This window comes from Drosophila sulfurigaster, chromosome 2R (assembly GCF_023558435.1).
Source record: "Drosophila sulfurigaster albostrigata strain 15112-1811.04 chromosome 2R, ASM2355843v2, whole genome shotgun sequence".
Lineage (NCBI taxonomy): Eukaryota > Metazoa > Arthropoda > Insecta > Diptera > Drosophilidae > Drosophila > Drosophila sulfurigaster.
In genome coordinates, this window is record NC_084882.1 from 16,564,827 (window position 1) to 16,592,778 (window position 27,952).

General features: G+C 39.1%; 5 protein-coding genes across 17 annotated transcripts; 3 read left to right on the forward strand and 2 right to left on the reverse strand.

The window, feature by feature from the left end:
• The first annotated feature begins 308 nt into the window (after positions 1–308).
• LOC133838427 (C-terminal-binding protein) lies at positions 309–13,885 on the forward strand. Of its 12 annotated transcripts, none has more exons than XM_062269524.1 (8): positions 309–429; positions 7,357–7,878; positions 7,953–8,258; positions 8,325–8,585; positions 8,652–8,792; positions 8,897–9,119; positions 12,380–12,669; positions 13,070–13,885. In XM_062269524.1, the coding sequence occupies exons 2-8, from the start codon at positions 7,684–7,686 to the stop codon at positions 13,151–13,153; spliced, it is 1,500 nt and encodes a 499-aa protein (XP_062125508.1). In that variant the 5' UTR covers positions 309–429; positions 7,357–7,683; the 3' UTR covers positions 13,154–13,885. The 12 variants fall into 12 exon arrangements, with proteins under 12 accessions (XP_062125508.1, XP_062125506.1, XP_062125510.1 ...); XM_062269522.1 differs by lacking the exon at positions 309–429 and adding an exon at positions 512–662; XM_062269526.1 differs by lacking the exon at positions 309–429 and adding an exon at positions 514–662 and having other exon boundaries at positions 12,380–12,654.
• Positions 13,886–13,994: 109 nt separating this feature from the next.
• LOC133838424 (traB domain-containing protein) lies at positions 13,995–18,487 on the reverse strand. The gene is given in 7 exon segments (XM_062269518.1): positions 13,995–15,612; positions 15,676–15,795; positions 15,865–16,573; positions 16,575–16,605; positions 17,468–17,729; positions 17,797–17,879; positions 18,260–18,487. Coding segments are annotated over 5 exon segments (1,671 nt in total). The 5' UTR covers positions 17,613–17,729; positions 17,797–17,879; positions 18,260–18,487; the 3' UTR covers positions 13,995–14,946.
• A 190-nt stretch (positions 18,488–18,677) lies between these two features.
• Positions 18,678–19,549, forward strand: LOC133838440 (cytochrome c oxidase assembly protein COX20, mitochondrial). The gene is made up of 3 exons (XM_062269551.1): positions 18,678–18,854; positions 18,918–19,105; positions 19,172–19,549. Exons 1-3 carry the CDS (start codon positions 18,825–18,827, stop codon positions 19,284–19,286), a joined length of 333 nt encoding a protein of 110 aa, XP_062125535.1. The 5' UTR covers positions 18,678–18,824; the 3' UTR covers positions 19,287–19,549.
• A 311-nt stretch (positions 19,550–19,860) lies between these two features.
• Positions 19,861–26,343, forward strand: LOC133838418 (xanthine dehydrogenase). Its single transcript, XM_062269509.1, is given in 7 exon segments — positions 19,861–20,093; positions 22,099–23,172; positions 23,174–23,516; positions 23,519–24,696; positions 24,756–25,901; positions 25,967–26,134; positions 26,191–26,343. Coding segments are annotated over 7 exon segments (4,017 nt in total). The 5' UTR covers positions 19,861–20,036; the 3' UTR covers positions 26,242–26,343.
• Positions 25,713–27,872, reverse strand: LOC133838431 (serine protease snake). 2 transcript variants are annotated; one of them, XM_062269536.1, is made up of 4 exons: positions 27,747–27,872; positions 27,320–27,685; positions 27,014–27,263; positions 25,713–26,954 (listed from the first exon to the last, which is right to left on the reverse strand). In XM_062269536.1, the coding sequence occupies exons 1-4, from the start codon at positions 27,814–27,816 to the stop codon at positions 26,369–26,371; spliced, it is 1,272 nt and encodes a 423-aa protein (XP_062125520.1). In that variant the 5' UTR covers positions 27,817–27,872; the 3' UTR covers positions 25,713–26,368. The 2 variants fall into 2 exon arrangements, with proteins under 2 accessions (XP_062125520.1, XP_062125521.1); XM_062269537.1 differs by having other exon boundaries at positions 26,768–26,954; positions 27,018–27,263.
• Positions 27,873–27,952: the final 80 nt, after the last annotated feature.

Consider the following 27,952-nt stretch of genomic DNA (forward strand, 5'->3'; position numbering starts at 1 on the left):
TTTTTGCATCCAGATATAATTTGAATCTTTTAAGTGGAGCTAACGGGTTTAAAAATACTGCTAAAAGTAATGGCTTTATTCGTAAACTCCTGAGTTAGATTGTAATCGCATGGCTAACAATTACAGATAAATTTCATTAAGTAAAAATAATCATGGTCACATTGAATAGAAAAGCAAAATGCATTTTTGTATTCTATGCCATGATTTTCAGTAGTACTCGTTATCGATACCAGAGCTGTCTCGAAGCGGTATATTTTGGTATATTTGTGGACACCCAAAAGTATATTTAAAATTAAATTCGTGGTCACGCTGAATCCCAGCGCAAGTCGCACTAAGGTTTTGCGCGTTTTTGTTGTTTTTCGGCATTAATTTACTAATTAAGTACTATTTGTTAAAAGTCTATTATTTAATCAAATATCTGGTTTAAACGTAAGACAAACATTCTATTTAAGTGGAATCTTAAACTATTATCTACGTTTAGTCATTGAGCATTGCGTTGTATTGTGACTGCGTGGGAGCGTAAACATGGGAATGGTTGCTCGAATGCTAAGAAGAAGCATATGAAAGAATATTTTGTGTGCAAGTGGATGAGAAGAAAAATTTAATAGTTAATAGTGTCATTTGAAATATATCGTACAAAATACAGTACGTAATATTCCCAGGTGTGTGTTTTTCATCAACAATTCTATTGTACATATAGAATTTCCTGTTATATTAGTAATACGCGGCAAATGAGTAGCATCGCGGCGCATTGAGTAGCATCGCGTCATTGCTGTACTAAAACTAAAAATTGCCGTATTCGTATTCCGCCATTTTGAAAGCTGCGAGTCGAAAGTGGAATTTGGACGCGTTGCTGGTAAAAAATTTATGAAAAATATAGAAAAAGTACACCGAATTTATGAAAAATGCATGCAAATTACGCACAAACCTATCCCGCTGGTGTTGATCTATGAATTGTGTATGTGGCAATGTGTTTAGCACGTGAAATAGTGCAATTATAAAATCGCAAAAAAAACGCGAGTGCTGCGGCCGCCACCGTCGCCGCCGCCGCCACAAAGGAAAAACGAAAATGAAAATACATATAAAATATGAAAAATGAAAAACTAGTGCACTTGCTGCTAATACTGCAGTAAAAATCTATAATGAAATAAATGGCATTTTGTGCGGGTTTTTAATGTTTTCTCCCAATCTCGAAATATGAATAAAAGTATTGCTTCTTCTTTTTGTTTTCGACCAACCAAGCAAGCTGTATGTGTATGTGTACGCTCGTGTGCATGTGTGAGTGCGTGCGCGATAAACGTGTACAAGAAAAAGCAAAAGAAAAAATTTAAACGTGCAGAATTTCGTATGAATTTTTAAAGCCGATTTACATGCGCTTGCTCGCTTATATATATCTGCTGTATCTGTATGTATGAGTGTGTATATTTTTGGGAGTAGCAGCGAGTGTGTGTGAGCGAGATAGAGAGCAGCGGTGACTACACACATGCATACATATATATATACACAATACATTTGTTGTTGCCAATACGCAAAACATAAATAAAATTGTGCAATAATTTTATTTCCTATACTACGCGCGTTCAACACAAACTTATATCTCTTTAATGGTCATATGTGTGTATTTCTTCTTTTTTTTTTAAATTTTGCCGAGTGACAATTTACACGCAAGGTTCACTGCGCAACGCCCCTGTGTCTCTTAAATCCGTCCCTTTCCCCTACTTTGGCAACATGCTACCGCCACAGTCGCTGCTGCTCATCGTTGTTATTTTGCCGCCGCCACAATTTGTGTTGGAGTGAACAGAATACAGGCTAAGAACGAGTGTGTACGAGCGAGCAAGCGATAGCAGCAAAAGCCGAGCCTGTCGTCTGCCTTTTTTTCTTCAACACTCCAACAACAGGCGAATGACATATTTCAACAACATTTCTGTTGCCGTTTAAGTCCTTTAAAGGGTGAAAGTGTATCTCTGGTACTCTTTGAAGTCGCCTTTTTTATTCTTTTTTTTTTTTGTAAAATTTCCATACTTGAAAGTTCGGCGCAACTCTTGAGTGCGTTGTATGTGTGGGAGAGAGAAGAAAGTTTCAATCGCTTTAAAGAGCAAATCGTCGTTAAAGCTGTTTGAAGCGAATATGAATGCTCATTAAAGTTTAGTTGTTGTTCCCCTTTTGAATGTTCTCGTTTGGAGAGTCCTATAAATAGCATGCAACATGCTCGCTTCGCTTCCTACTTACTTTTCTCACTCTTATTGTCCAGATGCCGCCTGCATATTGATTGAAAAAAAACAGAAAAATTGTGCACAGAGTCCGAGCTGAAGCTTGAAGCATGGTCAAGGGGTTAAGGGGGAAAAGGAATAGAGAGAAGTTCCGTTGGCATGAGTGTTCATGGTAGTTGTGCAATTTATGCATACATAAATAAATAAATACAAATGTTCGCACACGTAAAAAAAAAGAGTTTTTATAAACTTGCTGCTGTCAATGTCCATAAATATTTCACTTACACAGCTAGGTGGCGAGAGAGAGCGAGCGAGACGGTTGGCAGAACCCATTACTGAGTGCTCCCCATTCCCTTTACTCCTCCCCTCTAACCTTACCCTTACCCTTGCTTGCAGCCCAATGAAATTGGCGCTTGTTTCAAGTTTTATTACAACATTTTTTCTCTTGTTGTCATGTTTTTCTGTCGTTCGTTCGTCGCTCTCGTTGTGGCGCCCTCTGTTGTACCCATCAGAGCAGAGCAGATACTCACATACACTCATACTACACTTGTGTCTGCGCTGTGTAATCATATTTTCTTTTTTCGTATTTTTTTTTCTACCACCCCCTCGATTGAGTTTATGTCTATTTCGCATATTTGCATTGTTATGGATTTTTCTTTTTCCTTTTTCTGTCTATCACGATGTGTATGCGCTATAGTGTATATTTATACATACATACATACGAAAGTCTATATCTGTCTGTTGTGTATACATTTTGATAGAGATATGGGGATTGGGCTGTTGTTGTTGGCAAGCCCAAGTCAAATTGGCTTTGTTGTTGTTTGTATTCGTTTTAAATGCGAAAAATCCACTTGAAAATTTTCCTTTTGCTCACAAAAAAAAAAAACAATAGTTTATTGTGCAGTATCTTTATAATAAGCTAGATATTTGCTATCAATGTGTAGAATGCACTTAACGCGCAAATCGCAATAGACGAATCTTGAAACTCGAGTTCACACAGCTCATCAAATAGTCTCTTATCATCAATATTATGAGTTTGCTATATTTACTTTAGTCTGTTTTTATTTGTTTGTTGCTGGCTGCCAAGCAAAAGAATACCTAGAATAGAATAGAGAAACAATTGCTGCACAACACCTGCGACAGGAATTTCACACTTTCAAAGCGAAAACAACAGGCAAACTAAAATAGACGCTGTGCGTTTAAATTTAAAGTCTTATGAAAGCAAATTTCAAACGTAAATACAAACCAAACCAAACCAAACATACATCGATTTATTTTAGATACATACATATATCCACTATAATATATATTTAGGGAAAATTTGGTGGCTCGCTGGCTGCCGCGGCTGGTGCTGCTTTGTATCATCCATCGATTGAAATAAAAGTAGATAAATCAAGCCACAATACTCGCAGAACACAATTGGATTGTTGTGCCAAATGGTTTTCGCAACAACAGCAACAACAATTTAGCAGCTGGCAACGTGCGAGAGCCAATATAAAGTGTTTTTGTTGTTGCCCCATCGAGTGACTTGCAATGCTTGCAGTTTCTTTATTTTTTTTTTTTTTTTTTTTTTTTTGATATTTCAATTTGCGTCATTCAATATACATGAAGTACTTAGTATATGCACGGCACGCTCTGGCAAAAAATAGAAAAATCAAAATAAAACACAAAACTTATGCACAAAACGCACAAAAAAATAATAATAAAAAAAGCTTTACTGAAAGCGATCCTCGGCAACAGCAACATCAACTTTTTTCTCTTTTATTTGCCGGCTTTAATGCAAATAAGCGGGCGAGAAAGCGGCAGAGGAAAAAGCGCGCCAAATGCGACGTCATGGAGCTGCGAGTCCGTTAATTCAAAGTCAAAACAAGTTGAGCGAGAGAGGTAGCAACTTGCTACTAGCAAGAACGAGCGAGACAGACTAATGAGAATCAACGAAAGAGTGTAAGAGGAGCACATTAAGAAATCAACAAGATATACAGAGTCAGTCAGTCACATATTATTAGCATTCGCAAACCAGATGTAGATTACTTGGGTACAGTACTCATTAGATAAAGTGGAAGCCATAAAATCGTAGTCTGATAATAGTAATTATTTTAATTTTATTTTTGGGTTTACTTTCTGTAACTTAACATAACAGTATTGAGGGAAATAGTATATACACAAATAAGATCTTTGACTTGTCTTTTAAAATGGACACCTGTAATTGTATTGTTTATTTATTTTTTTTAAGGCTGTATGGAAATAAACATGGTCATTGATTACAGTAAGTGCTGTAGCCATTAACTTGTGCGTTTGATTCGTTCCTCTTTCGGACCCCCTCAAGATGACCCCCGATCACTAAATATTGTAGCGGAAAGCAGTCATATGTCGCTCTATCTCACTCTCTCCCTTTTCGATACTCTCTTTCCCCTTTCTCTTTCTCTTAGTCGCCAATGACTGTTGACTACTGCAATGGCGTCATCAGCATCAGCGCTTTAAAACTTTTTTGCCTGCCCCAAGACTTACACAAACAAGCACACGTATCGAAGTCTGTGTATGTGTGTTTGGAGTGTACAAATGCGCATGACTTGTAAATACGTATGTGTGTGTATTTTAAACGTGTTTCACACACACTCACACACACATGCATCGACAGTCGGCTCGAGCCATTGCTTCGTTTTCGTTATTGTGGCATTAAGCCAACAAACAATTTAAGCCAACATGAGTTTTTCCTGCCTAAGAAATTGTGGCAAAAAGCAGAAAAAATACATACTCGCACACAATTGTAAATATGTATGTATTGTATGTGTGTGTACATTAAAATTGTACTTTTGCTGTCTGCTGCTCTGGCGCTGTTATCGTGCGTCGTTGACGTTGTCGGGTTGATAAACCGGTTTGCTGGCTTGGAATCACTCTTGGTTGGCTTGGTTTGGCTATAGCTATAGCTCCATAAAAAAACAACAACTACAACACGATTGCTGCCTGCCATTCGCCATCGTTGCTGCTCGGCTTGTGTGCTGTGTGTTGTGTTCTTAGTTTTAACTTTTGCTGCTGTTAGATAGCCGGCGGCAACAGCGGCAATCGGCAGTCGGTGTTGTTCAGGTAGCAACAACAACAGTAACACTAACAAAAGTCAAGCAGTGAAATGTATCTGTTAGATACGCGGCCAAGATTTACTGTACACTCATCGCTCTGGCGGCGCTAGTTGTGATTTATTGTATGTATCATTTCCTATATGATTTACTTTGTGATGGTTCTGATGAACAACCACTGCTACGACTACAACATGCATTTATTGTGTATATGTTAGCATCAATCGAAATCAATTCTTTGAATACGCAAAAAAAAAGAAAGAGCAGCAACATCAACAGGTTTTTTTCATCGCAACTTTCTCAATCACAAAAAGAAAAAGAGCGCGCGCTGTTTGCTGCGTGGGAGCGTTGAACACGTTGCTGCATCCTGTGGATAAATTGAAACTGAACTCAACTCAAGTGGTAGTTGTTGTTGTAGCTGACTGTGTAGTTACTGCTGTCCTGGATCGGTTGGAAAACTGGTTTTTGGCGCGCTTTCAAAAACGTGTGTGTGAGTGTGTGTTCTGCAGTTTGCTGTGGCTTCCTTTCACTGAACTCTAAACTGTTGCCACACCAATAGTTAATAAATATTGTTTATTGCGTGCCATCGATATGTTGTGGACTGCTAAAAATCAGACACAAAATCAAAAATAATCACACAATATGTCTCATGCATTAAGGAATTGTTTTTAAAAATAACAATCGTTGGTTAATCGGACCGGGAAACAAGGTGACGAGGCTCTAGCGACTACGGCATGTGGATGTCATAATTGCGTCGCACATATTTTTGTGTTAGCCATTTGCTGTCATTATTATCTGCTCTGAGCATCTGTGCAAGTCTATTTTCTCAGCTTGCTTCCATTTGGCATTTGCTATTAATATGATTATAATTATTATTATTGTAGTAGTCAGTTCAGTTGAGTTGCCGCCTTATACGTGACACACAACTGATGTGGCTATGTGTCTCTTTTGTAGTCGTCGTTGTAGTTGTCGTTGTCGCGATAGACAGAAAAGTAAATTCACATGATGTGTGTGTTGTGTTGCGTTGTGTGAGTCGCTTATCAATGCTGTTTCTCTGTATTGTGTGTCGTCGGGTGTTGTAGATAATTGCCTTAGCCCAATTTGCGATTCTGTGTATAAAAATATTTGTTCTGTTCCGCCAAAAAAATTCATTAATGTCGAATGCATTTTAAATATTGAAGATTTTCCGTATCTCTTTTATTTCATTCAGTTCTTGTGTGGCGAGGTGTTCCAATTTTCAGTAATCAGTGTATTCTCTTATCATTCGCTGGTGCTCCAGATATGGAAACGTTGTTCTATTCTGTTCTCGACTGTTAACTGTTGACTGTTGATAAGATACGCGTGTGAACACGTTAACTAATCCAAAATTAGCTACAGTACAGCTGGGGCCTGTTACTTGCTGACTTGCTGTTGTCTTGGTGTCCGTCTAACGTCCGTCTAATCAACGGCAAACGATGTTGATAAGACGGCCAATGGAACGCGTAGAATGATGGGGGCAATGCCATATTCGTATCATGGTCTTGTTAATGTGACAATAGTAACAAGAAATGTCTTTCATACACCGACCGACAGAATGCCACAAATACACACACTTATACATATGTACATACATATATGTATAAACGCTCACAAACTGTGAAGCGTTAAATTTCCATGTTCTCGCACCCCATCCCAAAGTTCTCCAGACCATTCCATTCCAGCCAGCTGCGCAATCTGTGTGTATGACTGTGATTGTGGAAGAGAAAAGAGAGTTGAGCGGGATTGGGCGGGCGGTAGCGTAGTGCAATCAAAAAGTATCTTTATCGCTGATGATTGCGAAATCCAAACGAAACTTGTCATCGGTGAATTTTGTGCTGACATTGGCGCGATTTGTTAGTGATTCGTAAGCGATTCGTGTTGCTCTTGTCGAAGCCGTTTTTTTTTTCTTTTTTTATTGTACTTGTTTGTACTTTGACATCAAATTTCATGTTTTCCATTAAATTTGCAAGTTGTAATAATGTGACACTGGTTTATATTATGCATTATTTTATGACATACTAATATGTTTTTTGTTTTCTTTTTTTTTGTTGTAGGATTCTCTTTTTCGATTTCAATATGAAGCGCCAAAAATGATTGAAATGTGTGAATCGTCATCTTGAAAAGGTTTTGTTTCTGTTGATTGAAATTAAAGTAACTGCAACACGTAACAAAGAAACAACCAAAACAAAACAAAATACAAGAAGGAAAGGAAACGTTAAACACTAACGAAGATTAATTTCTGATTAACAAAACAACACAAGGAAGAAGCCAGAAAACAGCAGAAAAAACCACGGTGCAGTAATTTGTATCTTTAAAAGCAGCCGCAAGGAACCGCAATCAATCAACAAACTATAAACAGACAAACAACAAACAAAAGGAACATGGATAAAAATCTAATGATGCCCAAGCGTTCGCGCATGGACGTTAAAACCAACTTTGCCAATGGCCCACTGCAGGCGCGACCATTGGTTGCCCTGCTGGATGGACGCGACTGTTCGATCGAGATGCCCATACTGAAGGATGTGGCTACAGTGGCCTTCTGCGATGCACAGAGCACATCCGAAATACACGAGAAGGTAAGTCGACACAAATGACTGACAGCTTTTAACTCCATTTGATTTATTTATGTGTTCTGTTTTGCGTTTTGCAGGTGCTGAATGAAGCAGTTGGCGCATTGATGTGGCACACTATCATCTTGACTAAGGAAGATCTTGAAAAATTTAAAGCTTTACGCATCATTGTACGCATTGGCAGCGGCACAGATAACATCGATGTTAAAGCCGCTGGCGAGTTGGGAATTGCAGTGTGCAACGTCCCCGGCTATGGTGTCGAGGAGGTGGCAGACACAACAATGTGCTTGATTTTGAACCTATATCGGCGCACCTATTGGCTGGCGAATATGGTGCGAGAGGGCAAGAAGTTTACCGGCCCTGAGCAAGTGCGAGAGGCGGCGCATGTAAGTCGTAATCTTTATTCTGACCAACAAAAATATGTAATAATTTATAAACTATTTTGTTTTTAGGGCTGCGCACGTATTCGTGGCGATACCTTAGGATTAGTTGGATTGGGTCGCATTGGTAGCGCTGTGGCGTTGAGGGCAAAAGCATTCGGCTTCAATGTTATATTCTACGATCCCTACCTACCCGATGGCATTGACAAATCGCTCGGCCTCACACGCGTCTATACCCTGCAGGATCTGCTCTTTCAGTCCGACTGCGTCTCACTGCATTGCACACTTAACGAGCACAATCATCATTTAATCAATGAATTCACAATTAAACAGGTAAAATCGCAAATGCGAAATTATCCAATCTGTTCAAATATTAATGATAGTTAATGTGCATTTTAGATGCGACCTGGAGCATTTCTGGTGAACACCGCCCGCGGCGGTCTGGTTGATGACGAGACTTTGGCGTTGGCACTGAAACAGGGACGGATAAGAGCAGCCGCATTGGATGTGCACGAGAATGAACCATACAATGTATTTCAAGTAAGAGATTGTTGTAAAACGAAACCTTTTACGCAATCTGAGATGAAGCCGCAACCACGCTTGGCATGTTTCATACTAAACGAAATTCTATTTTCATATTTCAGGGTGCACTGAAAGATGCTCCAAATCTGATTTGCACACCACATGCCGCCTTCTTCAGCGATGCATCCGCAACGGAGCTGCGCGAAATGGCAGCCACCGAAATACGACGAGCGATTGTCGGCAATATTCCAGAAGTGCTGAGGAATTGCGTTAACAAGGAGTACTTCATGCGCACGCCGCCCACAGCTGCGGCCGGCGGTGTTGCGGCGGCTGTTTATCCCGAAGGTAAACTACAAATGATATCAAATCAAGAAAAGTAGTGGGAGGCTGAAACAGATGCCAGGGGAGAGAGCGTTACAAACAACATAACAAAAAACCACAAACAGTAACAGAAATCAGAAATCGTTTATACACACACACACACCATATATATATATACACACAAACAATCACAAGCAAACAAATACACATACACATACATATTAACACAACAACACACACATTTATGCAGCGACAAAACATACTTCTATAATTCTTCTGATTCATTTGCAAGCACACACATACAACATATAAATACATATATAAAATGAGAGAGATAGAGAGAATCGCGTTCGATGAAGATTTTAAAGAATGCGTGCTATAAAAGTTGATATATAAGTTAAACAGATTAAGCTCTATAAATATATATATTATTTGGAAGTGACTTTTTTGGATCGCACTTCAAACATGGCAAAGTGAATGTTTGATGACGATGAGGAGAGGTTTAGAGCGCGACCGATGTTGGGTCAAAAGTTATAAATGATTATACATACATATACAAATCAAAATCATGCATAGTAAGCTTTATAACTGCAAACGCTTAACAACTGAATCGACTTAGCACTAACAAATCCGTTGTTGCATATGTGTATGGGTTTACAAACAACAAAAGAAAAATAGTGAAAGTATTGCGGTTTATTCTAGACTTAGTTGGGTCTGAAGCAAAACAAGTAGCACCTCCAAAACTAATTGAAAAATGATTGTTAAAACATTAACTCTGTGTATTCCAAATAGGTTCGATTAGGATTTAATGCAACCGCAAGTGCAAAAGTACTTACAAATTGATTGTCCTCCAAAATTCCTGGCCCAGGCTCCCCAACTTGTCAGCGTTTGTAGTTAGAGTAAAACTATAATTTCGTTTTGTGTAATGTACAATAATATATATATATGCGTATGTAGATATGTATGTATATGTGTTAACATATATATGTATAATTCATAATTATTTACAGCAAAAGGTGAAAGTAAACAATTTGATGGATTGTTCTTGTTGTTAATTGTTTTGAGACCCTGCCTCACACATGATTAATATAACCTACTTTACAAACATGAACAACAACTATTTAACTCTCAGTCAATACAAAATATTTAAAATATATGAAAACATTTTGATGAATGCTACTATATTGATACGTGGTACAATACCGTAAAATGTGTAATTGTAATAGTACTAACCAAGCACAAAGTTTTATAGACCTCTGTAGCTTCCAATGCCTCTAAAGCTGTAGTGAGCAAACGCAAAGTATTATTTTTAAGAACCGATTGATTCAGCGCCATAAATTACTGACTTTCTTTCAAATATGCCAAACAACATAAACAAAAAAACTAAAACTGATGAAATGACAAAATGTGTTAAATTATGCGATTCATTATTTATGTTGCTCGATTACCACTGCTCTATAATGCATAATGATCTCATCATCCAAGTTTATTTTCGCCTTGCGTAAAGATCGTAACATTCTGAGACCACAATATAATTAACTACACACAATTATACTCTGAGAAGAAGTAATGACAACACGGCGCGAGAAGTAGAACCACATCTATAAATAATAATAATAATAAAGAAAAGAGAGTAAAATTAATACATAGTCTATGTAAATTTAAAATATATAACAGAAATTATATTAAAACACAAAACAAACAAAAACAAAATAATTGCTATTAAAACACTTAGATTAACTTTAATGATAAAGGCAGTTAAACAAACCAGAAGATAAGAAAAAAGTAAAAATATAAAAACAAAAAACAGCACATTATGATCAACCGAGTAGTCGGTACATTTAAGAATTGTTAGCGTAAAAAATTTAAGAATATTTACAGAAACAACATAAGAAAAAGAGAAAAAAAATAACGAAACAAACAAAGGCGCAAAAGTATAATTTTGTAAAATTTTTGCAATTTATGTTAATAATTAAACAATTAATGCAATTGACGCCAAGTTTTTCACATTTATTCTTTATTAATTTTCGCTCAAGACCAATATCAGCAAAACTCAAAACATATTCCTTAAATAAAACTAAATAAAAGTCATCAAGTTTTTTTTTTCAATATATATTTTGTTTTGTTTTGAAAACAAAATTTATGAAATTTCAAGCACAAAACAACACATAGGCATAGAAACAAACAAACAAACACATACATACACCCGCATAAATATACATTTACATATATATATTTATATATATTATGGAGCATAAAAAACACTCAGAAATCCCAAAACACATAACAACAACACAACATGCATCCACACACACACATACACACAAGATCCTACGAGCATATAGCGAGCTGCAACAACAAATGAGCAAAATAAAGTTAAACAGAAAAAAAGAGGAAATTAATAAGCATAAGCGTAAAAGTAAAGAGACAAAAAAATAAAATACTGTTATTTTGTAATGTATAAAAATATTTTTAATAACTGTGAAAGCTAAATAAAATTAAAAACTATTGAAGAAACCAGAGCAAGTTAATTTCAAAGTCAACCAACTAATGAACCGAACCTTTCCAGAAAACAAAAATGCAGTAAAATGAAAACAACAAAATTATCAAATAAAACCAAATCTTTAATGAACACCAATTATTGTTGCTTTTGTGTGGCGCTTCGTTGCAAAATTGTTGAAATCAAATCTTATTTATTTTAAATTTTTTTTTTTTGTTGTATATAAATTTTCATTTTTTCCTTTGGGATGATGGAATCATTGAGTGCAGAGCAGAGCAAGCGTAATATTTAATAAACGAAAACGAAATGATGAATAAATAAATAGATTTATAAATAGAGTACAATTTTGCATTCCCCTTATAGAAAGTCAGTAATTTATGACCGTCGTCGGCCACCGGAATCGATTTGCATAGATGATAGCCTATTATATTTTAGCTATAAGGAACGCAACAATCATATTACGAAACTATTGTTACTGTGGGACCTGGGACCATGGAAATTCTACAGTTGTAGGCGCCTGTTCTGAACTCATCGCATCATAAATTCTTAAAAACCAGATTGCCATCAAATGACAGTTTGTGTTTCCTATTCGTCCGCCACTAGCCACTTTTTAGACCACACGCAGCCACCACCAATCAAGAACTATTCTATAACTTCCTCACATTATATCCCCTCCTTAAAAAAAGTAATGGAATAAGAAAAACAATCAAACAAGAAATACAGCAACATATTATTAACATACCTAAATATAAAATACCAATACAAAAATCGAAATACAAAACAGGATTAAATGGCGGCTATTATACAGGCGCACTGCATCATCGGGCACACAGCACCACACCGCATGATGGTCCCCACAGTACAACAAATCTTGGCGGCAGCAGCAGTTCTGCCTTGGCACCGCCTCCGCCCTCCGCTGGCGCTAACTCCGTGGCTGCAGCTGCTGCTGCTGTGGCCGCGGCAGCTGCCGCGCTCCTGCCGTCGCCGGTTCCGCCGAACGCTGCTGTGCCAACGGTGCCACATTTGTCGCCGCAAGTTGGTGGATTGCCGCTTGGAATTGTGAGTAGCCAATCGGTAGGTACACAAGTTACCAGTGTTGTGTTTTGTGTGTGCGCAATGTGTGTCCAAGTCGTTCGTACCTGCTAGTTTCATGTGGTAGTCATCTGTGTGTGTGCGTGTGTATGTGTGTGGTCTAGCTTGTTGTTATTGTTGTTCATGTTGATGTTGATGTTGTTTGCCACTTGTTCTTGTTCTTTTATATTGGTCATTAGTTGTTGTTTGCCTAGGCTAGGGTTTTTACTAACAGAACTATACAATACTATATATATGCTTTATGAATACATACTACATATTATATATTTATCCTAGATACATTTAAATATATATCTTTATATTCTTATTTAATACAAACTATATAATCGTGAATGGTGAATTCTTTTGAATTTGTGCTAATCGTTTGACATCTTGTTTTTAGCACCTGAGTGCGCCAGACCCTAATAATCATCTGTCATCGAGCATTAAATCCGAAGTAAAGGTCGAGTCAACGGAGACGCCGTAGGCTTGCTGCGTCGTTGCTGGAGGAGGCGAAACTGGTGTGGCAACGGACAGTGACATTATGGAACTTCACGCGGATGACAGACAAGAGGCAGGCAGTCAGAAAGTCAGATCTACATATACTGAATCTTAAGTTAATACCTGTGCATTTCGCATAGCCAGACATACAAACGTGATCTTATATTTGTTGTAAAACCAATCTACAATCACATCATCTGCATCTGTATCTTTTCTGTATCTGTATCTGTCCACCACATCTATCTGTCTGTCTGTGCCTGTGCCTGGCCCCTGTATGCCAGATTCATGCGCACCAGCCTTTGATTTGATTTTTTCCAAGTTTCTAAGTTATAATTTAAAATACGATACATATTTGCATTACCAACCCTAAAAACAAAACAAAAAAATCTAATGAGAACCCCAAAACAAAAACACACACACACAACACGCCTCAAAATTAACTACGTATGTATTTAGAATTTAATTTGTAACTATTTAGAATTTTACAGTTACAATTTAAGACTTTTATTTGTATTGCAGCAAATTGTAAGAGAAAATAAAAATATGTTACCTACATATAAGCGCAAAAACAAAACAAAAACACGAAATGTTGGAAAATTTTAACTAAAAAAGAAAAGAAAAAAAAACAAAATTTATGGCATACAAAAACAACACACAAGAGAGACGTTTAGTGCTTAAGATACGTTTAAAGTACATAATAAAAAACAAACGCAGTGTATATCTTTGTGTAATATAAATTAGGTGCTTGACAAGGGGTTCCCGTGAAATTTTGTGTTTGAGTCCAATTGAAAAGCCGTTTCCCAACATTTCCAGTGAAAAAAATCGTATTTTTAGGTATGTAAACTTTTATTTGAGTCAGTTATACACAAAGGTTTCTTTCGGGTGGAATACTATTTTAAATGCTACATAACACCAGTTCTAAATTAGCACAAACTACACAGCGTCAAGACAATTTGCTTGTATTTGTAATACAGTTTTTGCGTTAAACAATTAAAATCTTTTAATAAAGTATTGTGTAGGTAGGTTTCTTTTTTGTTTTTGTTTTTTTTTTTTATTGTAAAATTCCTCAATATAATATGTAACATTTAACACACGGCCATTCTTCCAATGTCGAAGGTCCATCACGTTTTCACTTAATTTTAAACGATACTATCTAAATTTTAGTTTTGTTTTCTACGGAATGAACAACAGTTACATACATGAGAGTCGAGTTGAAGATAAAGTATTGGATCTGCTGCACGGGGCACATTCACATTTAGAGTTATGCTAAAGTTATACACTATACAAGTAACAATTGAAGTTATTTTTGAGCTAGAATTAAGCTTGTCGCGAAACCATGTGCATACAATACGGGCGCCTAACTAACTGGTCAAAACACATGACTAATTATTTGCAGGGATCTGTGTGTGATTGTGTATAAATGTAGTGTCAGTTCTAACAACTATGCAGGGACAGGACAGCAATATTAATCAAGTCCGTATGCAATAGAATATGAGTCGAGACCCAAGTATCTAAATGTATATTTGTATGTCTGTACTTTTCAGTAGTATTGTATTGGGTTTTTAAAACCAGGAATATGTTGAAATGTCTTTTCTTTTTCTTTTTTTGTTTTGTATCTTGTTTTTTTGTACACTTGTGTGTTGTGTGTAAACAGGTTTTATCAAAAGCATCAAGTTCGTACAATACTTATAATATGTCAATACCCACCGAATTGTGTGGGCGTTTTACTTAAAAACGAGAATAAAATCAACAACATTGAAAACATGGTCCACGATCAACTTAAAAGAATCGCGTCAGCCGTGGTCTCATAATACGAAAGACGCCAAAAAGACCGAGACCAATGAGACCGTACTTGAAGGTGTTCTTGCAGACCCGTTGGCCAAGGCTCGCTTGTGGTATTTCGAGTATGGCTGGAATCTTTTCGGGATCTACTTCGCCCCACATTTTTGCAATGCCGTTGGCATGACCAATGCCTACAACGCCAACAACACGTACGGGACGGACCTGATGGGCGCCAGGTGCAGCTTGCGGCAGAGCTGCCAGTTGCAGAGAATGACACAAATATAGATCACGTTCACGCACAAACACATCGGAGAACGCAGGAAATTCGCCGGCCATTTCTTGCATAAGTTTCTCCAACAAGTCACGCTGCTTGCATTCCTCCACCTCCTCGATGCTAATGCTATCCGTGAATGTCAAACGCCAGACCAACTTCATGGTCTGCCACAAGGATAAAGCGCGCAGAGCCCGATATAGTGTGATGCGTATTGGACGATCACCGAGATGCAGAATACAGCCCGGCAACTTGTGTATTTCCTCGAAGGCGCGTCGAAATTCACCACCAGGTGCCATGCCCAGGTCCTTGGCAATCTGAGCACTCATTTGTAATAGCAAAATGAAGAAGATGCCATTGATGTAGCCATGAGTCTGAATTATGCCGCGTATCTATAATGCAAATACTTGATATGAATATTGTTTCGAGATTAATAAATATGTGTTCGTAGTTACCTTGGGTATGTTGATGTTCTTTGCCTCTTCCAGCAATGTTTTCTCATCAAGTTTCAATATGTGTACACGCGATGGACATAGCTCAACCATGACCACATCTGGACGGACATTGCGAATGACCTATATATTTAAAAGGGTAGTGATTAGTAAATACTCTACTATTTTTATAATATTAATATTTCCACTTACAAAAGACACATCATCTTGTGATTCCTCACTGAAGTGTGCCGTGCCCACAAGGTAGACTTTGCTGCCAAACGGGGTATTCAATAGTGTAACAGTCGATGGCAAATTTTGATCAAATTCCTCCAGAGTATCATAGATGACAATCTCGCGTTTGGTTTGTGGGTGATCGCTAACTGTTGCGGTCTCCGCTAGCTGCAAATTTGTCTCGTTGCCACCATCGGCTGCTGCGGATGCTTCGGCTATAGATATATCCAGTTTTTGCTTGCTAGTTTGCAGAAGTGATTCTGCCTTGCGTCGACGTTTATCCACAGTATTATCCACAGCTTTATTGGGTGATTTTCTGAGTATATTCTTAACTTTTTCGACTGCCTCGTCGTTATCTTCACTTGAGAGACTTTCGATCAGTACAACCTTTTTCTCCAGGTCCTCCACTTTAATAGAGTTTTCGTTAATTTCTATAATTGACAAATTGGGATTATCGGTCTTAAATATTGTCTTGTTGGCCAGCTGAGACTTTGGGTCCACTTCCTCCTGCGAGGTATTCGTATCAGTGCTCTCGGATTGTATCAACAACATGCTGGCGTTAATCGCTGCTGTATTATTTGTTTGTGCTAGAGGAGCATAGGAATTAAGAGATGCATCAGTTTCGCTGCCGTTGCCATTCGAATAATCCTCGGCATCTGACATTTTTTTGTGCGAATTTTGAATGTTCTGAGCTCTGATTCATATCAGCGATGAGGCTTTCTGTATAAATTAGGAAAAAGATATGAATATAATAATAAAGATTGAAATGCATTTACTAAACATAAAAATTATAAAATAACAAAAAATTATAGGTGCTGAGTTTTTTTGCAAATACAAAGCTTTCAGCTCGTTCAAGTATGATATATGATTCTCATCCTTGCAGTTATTTTCTAAGAACTGTTGAAGCAATTCGTAACATTTCTGCTTTAAGATCACCAAATTGGATTTATGTTTTTCTTCCAGGTCATCCAACTTGGCTTCATATTTTTCCGCAAGATGCTTTCGCGTGCGTTCCAGCTTTTGGTCAATTTTTGCTTTGTGGTTATGTTTCTGTGATTGATATTCCTTCATAAATAATTCCTGTACTTCCATTTCGAAAAGGGTATCAGTTTGAAAACAGCTTTTCATAAATTTATGATCACCAATAAACACAGCAAAGATATGCGTTAGGAATTTTCGTGGAAATGACTGCAAATTTTGTTCATTAAGCGCCTTCTTGGAAGATTCTAAGAGTAAAGACTTTAGATCCTTTTGAAATTGTCTTTTGGCTAGAATCTGCTCTTGGAATTTTTTTTGATATTGCTCCAAATGATCGGTCTCAATACGAAGTGCAGCGATTTGCATCTTTAGTGTGTTTAAATGATTCACGTGTCGAGCGTGCTGACTTTTTAGCTTGTCTAGTTTATCCATATCTGTTGGATGCTTAACAATATTTGTAGCATCGGGTTGATGTTTAGACATTTTATTATCCTTACGATATAGTTATTCTAATTTTGGGATTTTATAGCTATAGATTGCTTAAGCTAAAGCTGTCGAATAAAGCCGCACGGCTGGCTGATTGTTAATAATTTTTTATGCTTACCGTTACACGATTTAAAGGCCGTTGTGGATAGTTGATGATCCAATGCACTGTCATATAATGTACCGTCGCCAATAAAGGATGATTTGTTCTTCGGATCAGGTGTTTGCAACAACGAATTATTCGAGGATGAAGCTGATAAATCCATTACTATTGTGCACTATCGGTGGATGTTACGTATTTTCTTACTATGTTTTATACTGCAGATGGAGATGGTAATTTGGTATACGTGTTGTTTGTATGTGTGCGTTTTGTGTGTGCACAGCTGCTATTTTGGAAGAATCGGTTACGGGTTGAAATTCGGTTTTATTTGGTTGTACGTATTTACATACATAAGAGGGTGTCGTATGTATGTATTATGTGACTGTACGTCGGGCTGACATCAGTTCGAGCGAGCTCCGTGTTCTGAGAATAACTGTAAGGTAAAACAATACCAAATTAATGAGGGAAAGAGAGAGCGAGAGAGTGATTAGCGGTACCAATAGATAATTCAAGTCTACCTCCTCCTATCACGAACTTAAAATTTCAAAGATGTATTCTGCGTACGTGTACATAGCTCTTGATTATAAAATCAATGACAGGTATGTTCACAAATGAGCACAATATTCAATAAATCATAAGCAATTATTCGCGCAAGTATTCAGATAGTTATCAGTATTCACCCACAATATAAATATGTTTTGCTTTCGTCAGCTACTTACACAAGTGCTTCATATGCGCATACACAAACTTACACACGCACACATGCATACATATGTATCGTAATACATACCATAATAATTGTAGCAGGCTTACCTGAAAGTCTTAATTTTGTGTGTGCACTGCGGACTCACAGACTTTTAATTGACATTACAAACTTTTAGCTATAGGGTATAGTGTTTTGTTAGTGTTTTTCCGTTGGTTTTATATTTTGTTTTTGTTTAAATCAAACCCAAAAAACTAAAGAATGAAATTGTGATTGTGGCAAACTGAGATAGAGCTTTCTCTTGTTCTTGCTAGCGTCAACCAGTGTTGTTCAATTGCATGGGAAAAAGTGCAGCAAAATAATAATCTTACTGGAATTCATTGATGGTATTCCCGAAAGAAAATGTATTTGTGTGGATTCGCAGATGATACAAAAATGTTCTGTATAACAAAAATATTTGTAATCATAAGACTGTTTTTTTGTTATGTTAAAATACTATTCTTAAATCAAATAACGTCAATTTTATAACCTACACGATAAACTTGTCGATATACACGAATATTTTTTAATTCTTTTAAGTGGTAGGGCAACATTGTTGATAAACAGCTGTTTTCCTCACCGCGTTGGGTAAATTTACTACTCGGCCAATTTAAATTAGTTTGATTTATTAAAACCATGGCGGATGAAGCAGAGGATCCTAACAAGGTAATTGTTGTAGATTTTGTTGTGCTTGTGGAATTAATTCAATTGTGTTTCAATGTCCCGCAGACTTTCTTCATATTTGGTCGCGATGTTTCTCAGATTCCATGCTTTCGTAACAGTTTTCTTTATGGCATCAGCGGAGGAATGGGCATCGGAGTGTTGACATTCTTGGGCACTTCCCGGCCACATTTAGCAACCCACGTTGGATTTGGGAGCTTCTTTTGTGGTACAATTGTATATTGGATGGCCTGCAGGTTAGTTTTGGGTAATAAACTGTTTTCATTTGGCACTATTACATGCTATTTTGTGATTGTTTACAGATATCAATGGTCATTACGCCGCTTTGAGCAACAACAACTGAGAGAGGCAATGCGACGTCAGGCTCAGTATGAAGGTACAGAGGTAGAACGTGAATTGGATCTTAAAACGGCGTAGCACTGACCAAGCCCTTCATGTATACATGTTACGAATGCAACGTAGCTGTTTATTTGTGATGTAAATATCCAACGTATACCTAGTACACTTAAGTATGCCACTTAAGGCTCTGTCCTGGTTTATATAAATTTATATGAACTGGATTGGAGCTGATTCTAAAGATAAAGTAAGCAGCTTTATCTTGATTCAGATTTAAGTTTAAATTGACACATTTTTATTTGTAGTTGAAATACTTTGTCAAGTATTAATAAGCAAACAATATATACATAAAAGTTATATACAAATATACATTTAAGAATTAAAAAAAAATATATTTGTCAAAGTTTAAAAAATTACTAAACTTTATTGGTCAGATAAGAAAAGCTGTTAACGACTACTGCATTTGATAATAATTTATTTGTCTAATTATTTTTAATTTAACTGCATTTATTTAACTGATAATCGTACGACTTTGTTATACGAGTTCGTATATATTGTGCACTCAATATCAATGAACTGCCTTGAGGCACAGAAGACTCGTTTCAATATACCTACATACTACAGCAAGGGCTCTAATCTCAGAAATGTTTCGTACTCGCGTCAGAACGATTTCGTGACTTGAACGTGGCGGTTGTATTTACGAATGCGCATAGTGCCGAGGCAGTTCGTTATTTGATTTAATTTTAGCCTTTAAGTATCGCTGTCAACGCACTTAACAAATACGAAAAATATTTTAATTTAAAAGTAAACAATTTTAAATATCAACGGGAGATGTCGAAAACCGAAGCGGCTTCATCAGTTTTAGTATTCTTTGTGAATGGGAAAAAGGTAAACCCGTTTTTGGAGAAGTGAATTTCAAACGATTCAAAACACTAACTGCAATCCATAGGCGTGCGTTAAGTCAGGGATCAATTAGTTGCAGTGAGATCTTTCAGTGAGATCTTTTTTAGAATCAAAAAGAAATTACATTTTTCACGTGGTTGTGACATAACACAAAAAGTTATAAATAAGTTGGTGAAACTAATTTAAAAAAAAGAGAACGTTAATAAGATGTGAAACAAAGCTGGAACAAAATAAAATAAAATCTTTGACTTCACATTTTATTAGGGGCATTAAACCGGCCGCAAGTGTACGCTTTTGTCTTAGAAAAAGTAACAGTAAAAAAAGCGAGTTTCCCCCCGGGCTTCTCCGAATATCAAACGAAAGGAATGTTTATAAATTTAAATAAAACTCTTACAATTCTGATGGATGTTAAATTTTCTTTTACATGTGCTACATATTCACTATCAACTCGACTGCATTTGATCAATATAATAGTGTATATACAAACTACTGCAGTTAACATATATTTGTCTCCCAGACTACTTTTTGTAAATGGCAGCAATAAACTCTCGATTCTCGTTCAATTGAGCAAAGCTCACGCTATTCAGAATAAATTAATTGCGCTTCTGGTGCTGATAACAATTGACCCACAATATTGGGTCATTGTTACTGGGGGGGCTACGTCGCAAAACATCAACTATTTTCATAATGCTCTGATAACTACCGCTGCTATTGCGTGTGTTTCAGTGATAATAAAGATAATGATGATGATAAAGAACTGTATAAGTTTGTTTTGACTAAGAACTTTATGTTAGGTTTACAAACAGGGAAAGTCTTTTATTTATTTATTTGACGGGATTGTCTAAAGTCCATAGTATAATCTGGTTTATTTGCATTTTAAATACATATGTTTGTGAACTACTGCAATTCCTCACACTTCATGCAATCATAAAGATAATGAATAATATTTAGATAATAACTACAATTTATTATCATTTCTTTCAAGATAAAAAGAATAAAGAGAGTAATTCTCTCCAAAGAGTTATATCTATAGTATCTACTTTATACTTTACTCAATAAAATAAAAATAACTTTTCTTTTATATTTAGGTATTTGTTTACAATGTTGTTGATGCATGGTGAACGAGCCTTACTAAAACGCATACGCCCAATCTTTTTTATTTACATACATATGTATGTGTGTGCTTGTGTGGAACTATAATAATCAAGTAAACAGAATTGCAATCAAGTAGTCTTGTTTTTGCTAGTACCGCCTCCGATAATAGCAGATAACGGGTTACATAGCCAGGGATGGAAAACTAGTCCAAAAAAACGCAACCAAATAACTGTTTTTATTATACCCTCTCAGAGAGTTTCATTAATTAGTCAATAAATATGTGACCCGATAAAAAAAACACAGACAGACATCATAAAACTTTATATAAGTAGTTTTTTACAGATCTAGCAGTCGAGTGTAGCAGTAGTAGAGTTCTGAAAAGATCGATCAAATGTTAGTTTATCTCTTAACATACATACATATGTACATAAATATGTCTTTTTACCCGGTTTGCGGCTTTAGAGAATATTATTGCAATTTACTTGGATATTTTATTGAGTCTGTATTTTCATGATCGCAACTAAGATGAATGTAACAAATAAATTACAACTCTGGCAATAAACTATACGAAAATATTCGAAATTACTGTACACGCAGACTCTGTTCGGGATTAGGATCTATCGTTGTCGTACACAGCAAAATGAGATACATATGTTTTATTTTTTTGATTACTGCGCTCAACTACAAAGAGATTTTAGAGATGTTGGAATTTTAGGAGTTCTGAATAATTTTTAGTTCATTACAATATGCTTAACAAAGTTTTCCCACAATTTTTCTAAATATGTTTAAACATGGTTTTGACCTTTCATTGAAGCAATCTATCTGGGAGAGTGAGAAGATTTAATCTTCTAAATAATTTATTTTGTCTTCTAATTGCTTAAATTGTGACTTGCAGGTGACTGATGACAAACCCGATCCGGAATATACACTGCTTACCTACCTGCGAGACAAACTACGTTTATGTGGTACCAAATTGGGCTGTGGCGAGGGAGGCTGCGGTGCATGCACGGTGATGATCTCTCGCTTAGATCGTGACAGAAATAAGATTAAGCATTTGGCAGTTAATGCTTGTCTAACCCCAGTATGTGCCATGCATGGTTGCGCCGTGACCACGGTGGAGGGCATTGGAAGCACAAGGACGCGACTGCATCCGGCGCAGGAACGTCTAGCCAAAGCACACGGTTCGCAGTGTGGCTTCTGCACCCCAGGCATAGTGATGTCCATGTATGCCTTGCTGCGGAATGCAGCACAACCATCGATGCGTGATCTGGAGGTGGCATTTCAAGGGAATTTGTGTCGCTGCACCGGTTATCGTCCTATCCTGGAGGGCTACAAGACGTTCACCAAGGAATTCGCTTGCGGCATGGGTGACAAGTGTTGTCGCGTGAATGGCAATGGTTGTGGAGCTGGAAACGAAGCTGAAACTGATGACAAACTCTTTGAACGCAGCGAGTTTCAGCCCTTTGATCCTAGCCAGGAACCCATCTTTCCTCCGGAATTGCAACTGAATAAATCCTATGATGAGGAAAGTCTCAATTTTCATTCGGACCGCGTGTCTTGGTATCGACCAACGAAGCTGCAGGAACTGTTACAGCTGAAGTCTCAATATCCGGCTGCCAAACTGATTGTGGGCAACACCGAGGTGGGCGTGGAGGTGAAGTTTAAGCACTTTCTCTATCCCGTGCTCATCAATCCCATCAAAGTGCCCGAATTGCTGGAGCTGCGTGAAACCGATGAGAGCATTTACTTTGGAGCCGCTGTGAGTCTGATGGAGATTGATGCCTATTTGCGTCGACGTATCGAGGAGCTGCCCGAGGAGCAGACCCGCTTCTTCCAGTGTACAGTGGACATGCTGCACTACTTTGCTGGCAAACAGATTAGGAATGTGGCCTGTCTTGGTGGCAATATTATGACTGGCAGTCCCATCTCCGACATGAACCCGGTGCTAACTGCAGCGGGAGCCAGATTGGGAAGTGGCCAGTCTTGATGGTGGCCGACGCTCGGTTCACATGGGCAGTGGCTTCTTTACGGGTTATCGCCGTAATGTGCTCAAACCAGAAGAGATACTATTGGGCATACACTTTCAGAAGACGACGCCCGATCAGCATTTTGTAGCCTTTAAGCAGGCACGTCGACGTGACGATGACATTGCCATCGTCAATGCTGCCATTAATGTGCATTTTGAGCCGGGTTCGAATGTGGTGCAGCGCATCCATATGGCCTTTGGTGGCATGGCACCCACAACTGTGCTGGCACCCAAATCCTCGGAGCTAATGGTTGGGCAGCGCTGGAATCAAGAGCTCGTCGAGCGTGTATGGAAAGTTTGTGTGAGGAGTTGCCATTGGCTGCCTCGGCACCCGGTGGTATGATTGCCTATCGACGCGCCTTAGTGGTCAGCTTGTTCTTCAAATCTTATTTGTCCATTAGCCGCAAATTGTGCGACGCTGGCATTATGCCACCCAATGCGGTGCCCAAGGATGAAATCAGTGGTGCCGATGGATTCCATACGCCTGCACTACGCAGCGCTCAACTGTTCGAGCGAGTGTCCAGCGATCAGCCGAGCTACGATCCAGTTGGTAAGCCAAAAGTCCATGCTGCTGCACTGAAACAGGCAACTGGCGAGGCCATTTACACCGATGACATTCCACGCATGGATGGCGAGCTCTACTTGGGCTTTGTGCTCAGCACCAAGGCAAAAGCCAAGCTGACTAAGGTGGATGCCAGCGAGGCACTAGCTTTGGAGGGCGTACACTACTTCTTCAGTGCCAAGGACATCACAGAGCATGAGAACGAGGTTGGTCCAGTGTTTCACGACGAGCACGTCTTTGATGCTGGCGAAGTGCATTGCATTGGACAGATTATTGGTGCCATTGCTGCGGACAATCAGACGTTGGCTCAACGCGCTGCTCGCTTGGTGCGCGTGGAGTACGAGGAGCGTACACCAGTTATTGTCACCATCGAACAGGCCATTGAGCACAAATCCTACTTTCCCGACTATCCACGTTACATTAACAAGGGTGATGTCGAAAAGGCGCTTGAGGAGGCGGATCACGTGTACGAGGGCAGTTGTCGTATGGGTGGCCAGGAGCATTTCTATCTGGAGACCCACGCAGCGGTCGCTGTACCTCGCGATAGCGATGAGCTGGAGCTATTTTGCTCCACACAGCATCCGTCCGAAGTGCAAAAATTGGTGTCGCATGTGATCTCTGTGCCTGCGCATCGCATTGTGTGCCGTGCCAAGCGACTTGGCGGTGGTTTTGGTGGAAAGGAGTCGCGTGGCATCTCGGTAGCTTTACCTGTGGCTCTGGCTGCTTATCGGCTGCGTCGTCCAGTGCGCTGCATGCTCGATCGTGATGAAGACATGCTGATCACTGGTACCCGTCATCCCTTCCTTTTCAAGTACAAAGTGGGATTCAGCAACGAGGGTCTCATCACTGCCTGCGATATTGAATGCTACAACAATGCGGGGTGGTCCATGGATTTATCCTTTTCGGTAATAGTTTATGTCTTAATTATAGCAGCCTTTTATTAATTTCCTTGCCTTTATATTAGGTTCTGGAGCGTGCCATGTGCCACTTTGAGAACTGCTATCGTATTCCTAATGTGCGCGTTGGTGGCTGGGTGTGCAAAACGAATCTGCCCTCAAATACCGCCTTCCGTGGCTTTGGCGGTCCTCAGGGCATGTTTGCTGGTGAACACATCATTCGAGATGTGGCCCGTGTTGTGGGAAGAGATGTTTTGGATGTGATGCGTTTGAATTTCTATAAAACCGGCGACTACACGCACTACAATCAGCAGCTGGAACGTTTTCCCATTGAACGTTGCTTCCAGGATTGTATTAAGCAGTCGCATTATCAACAGAAGCACGAAGAGATTCAGCGATTCAATGCAGAGCATCGCTGGCGCAAGCGTGGCATCGCTTTGGTGCCCACCAAGTTTGGAGTCGCATTCGGTGTGATGCATTTGAATCAAGCGGGTGCTTTGATTAATATCTATGGTGATGGTTCGGTGTTGTTGTCCCACGGAGGCGTTGAAATCGGACAAGGCTTGAACACCAAAATGATTCAGTGTGCGGCTCGTGCTTTGGGCATTCCCATTGAGCTGATACACATCTCCGAGACAGCCACAGATAAAGTACCAAATACGTCACCAACAGCTGCCAGTGTGGGATCCGATTTGAATGGCATGGCGGTGTTGGATGCTTGTGAGAAGATCAACAAACGATTGGTTCTCATAAAGGAGGCGTTGCCAACGGGCACCTGGAAGGAGTGGATCAACAAGGCGTATTTCGATCGTGTCAGCCTCTCAGCAACTGGTTTCTATGCCATTCCCAATATTGGCTATCATCCAGAGACAAATCCAAACGCACGCACCTACAATTACTTTACGAATGGCGTGGGTATCTCAGTTGTGGAAATTGACTGCTTGACTGGTGACCATCAAGTGATTAGCACTGATATTGTAATGGATATTGGCTCCAGCATTAATCCAGCCATTGATATTGGTCAGATTGAGGGCGCCTTTATGCAGGGCTATGGACTGTTCACACTGGAAGAACTGATGTATTCGCCTCAAGGCATGCTTTACTCCCGCGGTCCTGGCATGTATAAGCTGCCCGGATTTGCCGATATACCCGGCGAATTTAATGTCAGTCTGCTGACCAATGCGCCAAACCCACGCGCGGTTTACTCCTCAAAGGTAAGTACAGCAATTAAGTAAAATAGTCTTAAATCTATATAATTCATCTTTGTTTTACTTGTCAGGCTGTTGGTGAACCTCCGCTTTTCATTGGTTGCTCCGTATTCTTTGCTATCAAGGAGGCAATTGCAGCAGCTCGAACGGAGCAGAATTTAAGCGCACACTATGAACTGGAGGCTCCTGCAACCTCCGCACGCATACGCATGGCTTGTCAGGATAAATTCACCAAAATGGTAAGTGTATTTAGATGATCATAAATGCTCTAACTAAGTACTTTTAATATTTGCAGCTTAAGATGCCAGAAGCGGGCACCTACACACCATGGAATATTGTGCCATAGGAATATGCTTATGCTAGTTTCAAGAATATGTTATTTGTTTCACAAAATACTTACTTGTACAGTAGAAATCGCTTATTATTAGACATTATCAATGCGAGGTCAGATCCCAGTTGTTGTACGCTAGATGTTAATGCTTTTTAAATACAATCTTCTCAACCCAATCCAAATACGAGTACAGCTTGGTGTAAACACCTGGCGCATTTGGCGCCGCACAGAATTTTCCAAACGATGTTATCCCCACGACGAATGCCACACAGTTGTTCTCGGGCAACACCGCATGCAACGGGCCGCCAGAGTCGCCCTGACACGTGTCCTTACCACCGGACAAATATCCAGCACAGAACTGAGAATCAATGATACCATTTGGGAGACGTCGTTCCTTGCGATAGATTTGCTTGCAACGCTGCTGCTTAATCATATCTAAATTCACCTGACGCAAAGCATTCGACTTAGCACCCAGGAACTCGGTGCGTCCCCAACCCGTGGCCACCACCAGTTTAATGTGCAGATCCGGCACTTGCCACAGACATGCGGGACGCACTCGCTCCGACAACTTGACACGTTTGGTAAGCTTAAGTAGTGCTATGTCATGGTAGTAGGATGATGACCGATATTTTGGATGCAGTATGATGATGAGAATTTTAATGTCCTGTTGCCAAGGACTGGTGACGTTCAATTGTTGTGCGCCCAGACGCACCATGTCCGGTGGTTTACTGTGAACATGACAAAGTGATACATATAGTTGACAATTTTACAAGGCGTTGCAACTCACCTACCCGATGTTGCGCAATGTGCCGCCGTTAGCACATAAAGTTCACTGATCAGTGTGCCGCCGCAGCCCCATTTGATGTCGTTATCAGCCTGAGTCCAACCGAGAGCCGTCATGTGGGGAAATAGCGCCTGATGCGTCACAGTTCCGCCTACAATCAATGGAACGCTGGGAACGCATTGTTTGCCGGAAAAGATGCGATTCGTATCACTAAGGCGCAAACTTCTCGCTGCACTATTGTACTCCTGGCATTCTAAATTAAATGTCGGCATTAACATTGTTCACGTTAAGTTACTGACCTTTACTCACTTGTGGCACTAATGCGCTGCGCTTCGACATGCTTGTCAGCCAGTGGGCAACAAATGACCGGCAAGTTGTTGCGATGCGTGCAGATATCAATGCGAGTGCCGTGCACACGATATTCCCGTATGACGTGCAGACACTGATACGCTAAGATGCAATAGCCGCTACGTCCATCGAAGCTGCGTCTGCAGAACGCGCCCTCAAACAGTGTTTGCTTTCTGCTATTGGACGGCTCTTCATCACCATTGCCGAATTTCAGTAGACTTTCCTCAAGTTTGGCATCATTATCTTCATTTGCCTCCTCTTGTGCCCAATGCTCCGCAAGTGTGTATTTGGTTGTTTGGTAATTGACTATCTCAAGAGTATCGAGTGCTGCAAAATAAATGCAATAACAATTCCTATTCAAGTTCAAGTATTATCTTTGTTTGCTTACCACTTTGCGCGTGCATTTCTAAAGCCAAGAACAGTATTTGAAATTGGATAAATGTTAGCCAACTTAACATTTCCGCATTTGTCGTTTTATGAACATTTAAACCTGTTTAAAATAACTGTTACAAACAGGTGTTATCCAGCTGCGCGGGCGTGCAACAGTACAATACTTGTTCAAATGATACTTTTTACATTTCTACTCGGAAGGAG